The 8,960-nt window shown below is 42.8% G+C and overlaps 5 protein-coding genes across 5 annotated transcripts; 1 reads left to right on the plus strand and 4 right to left on the minus strand.

Moving 5' to 3' along the window:
* Positions 1 to 232: 232 nt before the first annotated feature.
* On the plus strand, positions 233 to 1,123 carry SS1G_13361 (hypothetical protein; the record flags this gene model as incomplete). The annotated part of the gene is made up of 1 exon (XM_001585794.1): positions 233 to 1,123. One exon carries the CDS (start codon positions 233 to 235, stop codon positions 1,121 to 1,123), a length of 891 nt encoding a protein of 296 aa, XP_001585844.1.
* A 140-nt stretch (positions 1,124 to 1,263) lies between these two features.
* SS1G_13362 (hypothetical protein) lies at positions 1,264 to 1,883 on the minus strand (the record flags this gene model as incomplete). Its single annotated transcript, XM_001585795.1, has 2 exons — positions 1,264 to 1,327; positions 1,357 to 1,883. The coding sequence occupies 2 exons, from the start codon at positions 1,881 to 1,883 to the stop codon at positions 1,264 to 1,266; spliced, it is 591 nt and encodes a 196-aa protein (XP_001585845.1).
* A 996-nt stretch (positions 1,884 to 2,879) lies between these two features.
* Positions 2,880 to 4,381, minus strand: SS1G_13363 (predicted protein; the record flags this gene model as incomplete). Its single annotated transcript, XM_001585796.1, has 5 exons — positions 2,880 to 3,551; positions 3,691 to 3,780; positions 3,846 to 4,201; positions 4,255 to 4,301; positions 4,365 to 4,381. The coding sequence occupies 5 exons, from the start codon at positions 4,379 to 4,381 to the stop codon at positions 2,880 to 2,882; spliced, it is 1,182 nt and encodes a 393-aa protein (XP_001585846.1).
* An 832-nt stretch (positions 4,382 to 5,213) lies between these two features.
* On the minus strand, positions 5,214 to 7,279 carry SS1G_13364 (hypothetical protein; the record flags this gene model as incomplete). Its single annotated transcript, XM_001585797.1, has 4 exons — positions 5,214 to 6,395; positions 6,451 to 6,717; positions 6,771 to 6,901; positions 6,949 to 7,279. The coding sequence occupies 4 exons, from the start codon at positions 7,277 to 7,279 to the stop codon at positions 5,214 to 5,216; spliced, it is 1,911 nt and encodes a 636-aa protein (XP_001585847.1).
* Positions 7,280 to 7,485: 206 nt separating this feature from the next.
* SS1G_13365 (predicted protein) lies at positions 7,486 to 7,972 on the minus strand (the record flags this gene model as incomplete). The annotated part of the gene is made up of 2 exons (XM_001585798.1): positions 7,486 to 7,562; positions 7,834 to 7,972. The coding sequence occupies 2 exons, from the start codon at positions 7,970 to 7,972 to the stop codon at positions 7,486 to 7,488; spliced, it is 216 nt and encodes a 71-aa protein (XP_001585848.1).
* Between the last annotated feature and the right edge of the window lie 988 nt (positions 7,973 to 8,960).

Here is an 8,960-nt window from a genome sequence, read left to right on the forward strand (position 1 = left end):
TGTTTGTTTGGTAATGGAACTATCCATTATCCTCAATTTCTAAATTTAAATGCTGTATGAAGAGGCACAGCTACAGAGTTTAATCTGCAAGTTCAACTGCGGACCGAACAAAATGGTCAATAAAACCCTCCGAAACCCACCAAAAGGAATAAATCGTTGACCCGGCATTTCTGCTGGTTCTTTCCACCTTCCTTCCAAAGATCTAACCTGCGGAGCTTACGAACTTGACAAAATGAGCTCAACAATTCCAAATTCTCGTCCAGTTTTCGTTATTATTCCTGGCGCGTCTCAAACACCCTCCCACTATGCTCATTTGATTCATTTACTTCACAGCCGTGGTTATGGAACCCTTACGGCTCTCCTCCCTAGTGGTGGCGCAACAAAACCAATTAGTGCAGAAGAAGATGCCGAGTTCATCCGATCGCGCTTACTGATTCCGCTCCTGGACACTGAGAAGCATAACGTGGTGTTAGTTATGCACTCTTACGCTGGACTTCCCGGTAGTGCGGCAGCACGTGGATTAGGAGAGGCGGAGCGCGTAGCTCAGGGCAAGACAACTTCTGTTCTAGGACAGATATTCATCTCGACGATCTTGCCATACGGAGGTGATGGTGCGGATGTAATCGCCTCCCTTGGTGGTCACTGGCCTCCATTTATCAATGTTAATGTCGCCGAGGGACGTATCAAATGTGATCAACCTAAAGTACCTCTGTACGCAGAGATTTCTTCACCAGTGGATGAAGCATTAGCAATGTCGTGCATAAGCCAAAGCCTCACATGTTTCACTAGTCCATGTCCCCTCACAAGCTGGCATTCCGAGGCATTCCAAGGTCGTTGCGCATATGTGCGTACCCTTCACGATCAAGCTGTCCCGTACGAAGCGCAATGTGCAATGTTAGAGAGCACAGGTCGGAAGTGGATTGTTCATGATATCGCCACTGGGCATAGTCCCCAGCTTGCTGCTCCAGAGAAATTGGTTGAGATTATCTTGGACTCAGCGCGGCAATTTGGAGCCCTACCACAAATACCGAAGGATAAAAACACGCTAAAAATTAACACTGGTCTTTTCGATTTGCGTCGTCTGGTATGGTGGATGAAGTTATTTACGAAAATGTGGAAATAGTCATTGAGTGGACAATCTTCACCGGTATAGAAATACAGAGAACATATAAATATGATTATGAGATGGTAGTAATAATGATGGGAGGTAGATATTAGGCAACAAAGCTTCCTTCCTCTACATCCTTTGTGCGTCCCAATGAATTAGACCCATTGAGCAAACTCCACTTCTGTAATTCCTCCTCTAGCTCCCGTGAAGAAATAGTGCCTCCAAAATGCTGCAAGTTGATTATGGACGCCAAATGTTCTTTCTCACTTAACGTATCCGTAGCATCCTGCACTGTCAAAGACTGGAAACCATACATCCACGCATCACGTACTGTAGACTCAACACAGATATTTGTCGCTACCCCCGTCACAATAATTTGATCAATCCCCCGCTCCGACAGAACTCGATGAAGGTCCGTGCCAAAAAACGCAGAATGTCGCTGTTTCGACACCACAAAATCGTACGGTTCCGGCCGAAGTTCATCAAGAATCTGCGCATCCCAAGTCCCCCGAATAAGAGCTTTTGCTTGCTTAAGCCCTGGCTTGCCATCAATCATTATACCAGCATCGGAAAAATCTTCGCTAAATTCCATACGTGTGTAAAAGACTGGGATGCCAGTTCTGCGACAGAGATCTATGAGTCGTTTGATGACGGGGAAAATGGCGGCTTGTCGAAGGATTGGGATCCCAACCTTGCTGAAACTTCCAGATGGGTGACAAAACCCATTTTGCATGTCAACAACGAGCAGTATTGGAGAAGAATTTAGCCGAGTCATGACTGAATGGCTGCTGGAAGGATGAAGATGAGATGCGGTGGTGTACAAGATGATTCAGCGTAAAGTGAAAGATTGATTGGGCAAAAAGCATAGATAGAAAGAAAGCAAAATGCCTTTGAGACAGTACTCCCTGCTTATATATAATGAATCGGCAGTCATGTGGGGTGTAACCTGTGTAAAGAAAGGGGGCATGGCGATATGAGATCAGCTGAACAGTAGGCTGCATATGAAGGATTCAAAGTAGCTGCACACAGAAAAAACTAAGCATGTGGCGCGACAGACGTAATGTACCCGGGGGCTCTAGCTTGTTCTACAGTGAGGATTTCATTTCCAACTATAGTTCCCATGCGGAAAATGAAACTTTATGTTTGAGTTTTATATTTTCGCAAGCCAGTTGCAAGAAAGCAGTATGAAAGGTCCCTCTTTGAATCTATATTAAACATAGGATCCCATCTGGCACCGATTGTGTTGAAGTAAGATCTTACATCTTACCACATCCAATGCCTTCGAACGCTCGGAGTTGATTCATACACAGAGTTCAAAGTTCTCCGGAGTTGGATTCGTAATGAAAATCTAAAATCCACCAAATACTCTCTGGGACTATTTATCATCACCTATTTAACGTTATCTGATCCGCTGCAACGTTCTCATTAAAGTTATCAGATGCGTCGGAATCTTGATTATTGTGCATATAGCCGGTCTATGGAGAGGTCTGCCTGCGTGTGCCACAATCATACAGCGAATTAGATATATCTGGCTGTCTCTCCGACTCCGGAATACATGTATCTCGTATACGAAGACCAATATAAGCTTTATTTTCACTCAGAATATCTAAAGCAAAACCAGGTAATTTTTCTCTGCGACTAGCAGCATAGTTCACATTACCGACCATGGATAGGGGTCAAAGGAATTCTCAGCAGTTGGGAGGCTTCGAAGTAAATTCAAATTGACCTGCAAGATTGAAAAATAAGCAATTCGCAAGTCATTTAAGTCGCACTAACTGAGCGAGTTTAAAAACCCCTTTGCTTTATCCTTCCAGCTGCCACTAGACTTCCGTACTGTTCCAATATTTTGGCCAATATTTTCATCCTCTCCCTCCATCGCAAATTGTAACATAGCTTGTATAACCATTCCACCCATTTGTTTGTCATCGCTCCAACTAATTCTCATTTCCCCCATCGCCGGTTGACAATTTTTCTCATGAGGATATAAAGTATATCTTAGACCACCACCTCCAAATCTAGGAATTTCAGGTCCTTCCCATTCTTCCCATGGCCCTTCAAGTTGTGGCGCACATGCAATATATATTTTATTGGCTGGGAATTTATTGTTACCAAACCAAAGATATGGTCGTCCTTCTGGCGCTAGCTTTGGAATTTTGATGATTGCTCCTTGTGCTTGGACCGGAATTACGTTGACTAGTTGGTGAAGTGAGTATGAGCGATCCCATACTTTGCTCTTCCCATCGAGAGTATGAATGAGAAATTCATAATTTTCTCGCAAGGTAAAATCAGAGCCTGACCGGATGCGTGCCCAATGGTTCTTTAGATCAAGAGTTGGGGATGGTGCATCTTTGGCACCTAAAAGATAGATATAGCCATCATCTCCAACTACATGAGTGGTTATACCAAATTGTGGCTCGTTCTCTCCGAACAGGATGTTGTCGCCCTGCATTGGTGAGCGATTCATCTTGGAATAAAACCTGAAGGGCGAATGTGAAGAGACGGAAAGAGCTTCTTAATCCAATGCCATTGACAAATCTACCGTGATATTTTTAGGAGAAAAATTCGGAAAATGAACAACTCACCATCAACCGGTCCACTTTCAAAGAATTGTCAGGTTGAACTTGCACACGAGCAACACCATTACCAAATCTCTTGCCAGCCGTAGACCCATGCTTTACATCTTGTCAGTCAAATTATTCTCTGGCGAGCGATTCCTTTTTTAATGAACAAAACTCACCGTAAGCATTTTCTCGTAAAATACCCATCCATCCCTCGACCCCGGAAATTCCTCAATGATGCCTCCAAAAGCCCAATTGACAACCCTGTTGATATTTTCTTTATTCGCTGGATCCTTCTCATACTCATCTTCACTAGGTGTATGAGGAACAAATGAGGGTTGGTGTGCATGATCGTGCATATATTTACATGTCAATGGATCATTCTCGGGATCTGGTACATAGGCAATAGTATTGTTGGCAACTCCGACGAAATGGTTTGAGGAATTGTGGCAGAAAGTATCACCAAAGAGGTAGTAGGTGTTGCCTCCGATGTAAACAGGCCGACCTATGTCACGAGGATATCGACGTCCAGAAACTAATTGATGAGGATTTGGATATGATCTGGAGATTTTGGGGATCTTGACATACTGTCTTTAACCTCGCCGAATACCTGAATATCTTTTATTTGGGGTGGCCTATAACAGCGTTAGAAGTCATGCATATGTCAAAAAACGTTTCGCCTGAAGTCCTGATCTCACCATTTCATGTGAGACATTTTGGATCTCTATGTATATCAGTAAGGGCGATAATTTAATCCCACGATAGTCAAGGGGTCATCCAGCATGTATCATTCTTTATACGATTGAATTTGGAAGCCTGTTCAAATCTGCTATGCTGGGTGATGTCACTATTACAGGCATACTTGCACCGCTATACCTCGGTCGGTCCATGTTGGTGGACCAACGGACGCTGTAAGAAAGTTCGGGTAGTGATCAGCCGCTGTAGCGTCGCGACTTCCTAAAGTGACCTTATCCGCGGGAAGAATGTGATTAGGTAAGGCTATCTACTGTGTGGCTTTTCAAAGGATGTTGGTGGCTGAGCATTGATGCTAGGGCTTCTCCCAAGATTATAGGGCATTTACGTTATTGATTTATTGGACTCTGCAAACCCTCAAATTCCGAGTAGATGGATAAGACCCTTGGGAAAATAGGGATTCGCTACCCTACTGTTGGATAAGGAGGTGAAAGTTTTGGATGACCGATCCGCTCCATGGAATCTGCACTGGCGATTCAAGAGCCTAGCGCCTCTAGCTGAAGGCATCACGAACAACAAAATCTTCAATCACGACCTTCATATCATTATGGTCAGGGTTATAACATAGCATATTAATAAGAAATGTAATAGCGAATCTATCTTCATATTATTTGTTGACTATCTTATAATCTTGCTTCCAGAATGGTATCATCCCACCATCCTTGACAAATTCCATCCTCTAAAAATTAAAGCTAATCAAGAAAATCATAAACTCCTGTTACATTATGCAAATGAACCTGAAATCGGGCAGGTGTCCCCTCTCATTCCCATATAGCCCCCGTGTAATACCCTATTCAAGTCTTCGTCGAGTTACTTGCTCCAGTAGATAACTCTATATGACTGTTCATTGGACCCCATTTCGGTAGTTCATGGTCAACTGTACTTTGCTGGACGGTAGCGCTTACTACGGTAATCGTTAAACTTGGAACAGCTGAATTATCGATTTCAGTATCATCTAGCAGTGTAACGCGATAATGAAGGTTCTTTTTAAGATAGGGCTTTACATCCTCTTCGTTTAAAGATTTCAAAAGACCTTGTGAGATATCGTCTAGTAGGGCGCTAGTGAGTGGCATCGTTCCTGTAACCAATTGGTTGGGATCAGCTGCAACGGCGCCAGAGGATGAAAGCTTGGCAAAAACACAGTGAGTGCCGACCAGGTTAGGCTCGAAAGACCAACTAGAAGGGTCATCTTTGAACGGTCCGAGGAAGACGTGAACGAAGAATGACTTCGAAAGGGCAAATTTCTTGGCTTGAATGTTGGCGATCCATTCTGTATATTGACCATTTGTAGCTAAGGCAGGAAGATTAGACGAGGAATTGACTTGAAGCTCTCGTGCCACTATTCTTGAAGAACTTTCTCGGATCGAGCGGTGAGAAATAGCCTTTGCAGGGGCAGTGGTTCCGTATAGACGGTTTATGGCTTTGATAGCCTGAGCAGTGGTATTGCCCCCTTGCACCGTTTCGGGGTATGCGTAACCAAAAGCTTCCGTTGATACAACATCAGAAGAACTATAAAAGTTGTTTCCACCAGCATGATAAAATGGCTTCAGTGGTGTAGATGCATCCTGGATACTTCCTGCCGTCATAGTAAAAGTGCTATATGAAGCTGCGTTGGGCGTTACATAACTGTCTGGATTCAAGGTTTGCCAAATAGCAAAACAGCGATCGACCATAGCATGATGCAGAAAGAAAATAGGATCAAAGGCCGAGTAATCGATATAAGACATGTGGCCACCACTTCCTGTCAAACCATGAATTTGATCATGGAGAGATTCAATAGAGTCGAAATCTCCAGGGCTGGATGCAGTTATCCAAGCTTCATTGCTGAACGTACTGTAATCATGGTAGTTTGTGAAGAGATTATACAAACGATTTCGAAATGAAGCAGCACTGTTATCAAGCTGTTGAGCAACGAGGGCATTTTGTGAAGTAGCGGAGGCAGCCTCTGATGTGGGGTATCTCAAAGTTTGAGAATACTGGCTGAACTTTATGGTGTTAGTAGGTCATAATGAGTGATTAGTTTACACTCACAGGCGCATCCGGCAACTCCGATGGGTCAAGGGGATTAAAGTAATAACTAAATAGTGGATTGGAGATCGTTTGAACACCGGCAGGGCCATTCACGGTAATTATAGGCGTCGAAACACTTGGGGGAAGAACACTCTGACCCGTGGGTGGTACAGCGGCCCAGTCCCAGTATGGAACACGGAAGTTGACTGCAGCAGCAGTATACCTTTTTCGCTCGGCTTCAGTGGGGAATTGTTCTGCAATAAACAGAACGATGCTGTGAAGCACTTGCTGTGGAAAAAGTCAATACAGTTAGCTCAATTGTAATGCAAAGCAAGCCCCACCTCATAAAGTGCCAAATAAGGCCTATGCCAAGTAGGGAAGAGAATGGAGACATGAGTACAATAGCCATTATTCTCGTCACCCGCAGTTGCTTGAACTCCATCATATGGAAGATAAGGTCTACCATGAATGCCTGATTGGTATTAGCAGATTCAATCTTTAAGATTTATTGATATTTACCAGATATTTGATACCATGAACGAATATCGGACTGATTGATAGTTTGCATCATTGAGGTTCCCAAGATATATAGCTCCCATAGATCCGCGTTCTTCTCTAGATCCCGAATCTCCTGACGAAGTGGTATTGATGAATTTGAGCCAGTGTACGACACTCCAGTAGTGGGCATGTGTGGAACATCCCGTTTCAAAAGAGCTCCGATGTCTAGTCCATAATCATACCCACTTAGTCTTTGATCTTGAGGCGTTGGAATTGCTTGTGCTGTTTGTGATAGAAGTTTCCCAGCAATTGTAATAATAGAAACAATTGAAGCTCTTTGAAAGATGACCATTTCGATCCCAGTTTTTGGATTGCAGTGGAAAGATATGGTGGATGGTTTGCAGGTATAGATAGCTCTTTTGAACTGGATGCTAAATATTTTGTAAAATAGACTGTATTTGGCGGTAGACTGGTCTTTAGGCCGCCAAGTCAACAGTGTCAAATAGGGAGCAAACGTTCAAAGACCGTAACTTTGGAATGAGTGGATGAAAAAAGTCATCAGTGTCTAGAACGAGAGTGGTTGCCAGCAAACGAGCGTGAAAATGCGGCGACGACGATAGGATGAATCGCTCCTTCTATTATTAAATAGAGGAAAGTTAATCCAAGAAGAAAATAAAAGAATGTATGTAAGGAAACAGGAGAACATGGATTGAGTGATAAAAAAAAAGAAAATAAATGATCTTCGATGAAAACTCAACGTCACATGTTCTTATTTTGCTTTTTCAGAGGAACAAGAACCTTATGATGTAGGACTCGCAAACCATAACTTCAGGCTGAGCCTCAGCTGGGGAATGGGATTGTATTGAAGGAGCGGTTATGGAAACGGCTATAGAGAAGGAATTACACCAAGAGCTTGATTGAAACGTGATTTGCCATGTTTAGTTGAGTAGTTCATCGGCAGGTTGCCGATAGGATTAATGTAGCGTCCCATCAGGATGCTTTTGTGGTCATCATTAAGATTTGGAAAACACCATCCTTCGACCATTGTTGAAGCTCAGCTCATTTTAGTACTGGTAGCCAAGCAGTGTAAGAGTAGTCGATAGTGGTGTTGTAAGTATTGTAGGTATTGTATTGATTGTACAATTAAATACATTGTACGTATGTGTGTGTCTGATAAATGTAAAAATATATGCAGTGATGTAGTAAATGTAAGGTTAAGATCTAATTAATTCCGTCAAGGTTTGATAAGGTTAACGAAAAGCCTAAAAACGCTCGACCCGCTAATCGTTAGCGTCGAGATGGTGTAATGTGGAGAGGACGGTGACATGTGTACTAAGTAAGTCTGAGCTAGTAGTACTGTAACATCAAAATCATCTCCTAGAACAGAACCTTACGAATTGGTTACCAGCAGAATTATTTAATTGTGGTTCAAAATGGCCTGCAGAACCTCATCTAACTGACTATTGCTATCATCAATTCACATCAATTCAAGTCTTAGTCTTAAGGGGCGAATTCGCAAGTCTTACCTATTGATATGCTCAATGGAATGCCCACCAGCCGTGGTACAGAAACAATGTACAGGAAGTCGTTTCTCTTTTCCATCCGTACCCAGCCTAATCCTGCCCTGACTAAGGAATAAAGTTATCTTTCATCTGGACAATAAAATCATCTTAATCTCCACGACCTTCACAACATATTCATTTATGGATAGAAACCTCACGTGAAGTAATACGTGGTACACTATTTCCGTCTATCATCTTCTTATTCCAGCTTTGGCTTACTGCGGATTCCTTGGCATCTCCTTGGACATCTTAATTCATCCGATCGTCAAATCCTTTTTCGTGTGATAGACGCTATACATTAGCCTATTTCATGTCTTGCTTCCAATGTCTGCTGTGGTCATAGTTTAATGGTGGTTGTTCGCTGTTACATATACTAGGACCTTCTATCCATTAGAATGGTAGCTAGGTTGTTGTCAGTGTTACCAAAATAGAAATGTTGGAGAGGATTTATAAAACAGACGACGGAGATCA

Source organism: Sclerotinia sclerotiorum, genomic scaffold (genome assembly GCF_000146945.2).
Source record: "Sclerotinia sclerotiorum 1980 UF-70 scaffold_24 genomic scaffold, whole genome shotgun sequence".
Taxonomy (NCBI): domain Eukaryota; kingdom Fungi; phylum Ascomycota; class Leotiomycetes; order Helotiales; family Sclerotiniaceae; genus Sclerotinia; species Sclerotinia sclerotiorum.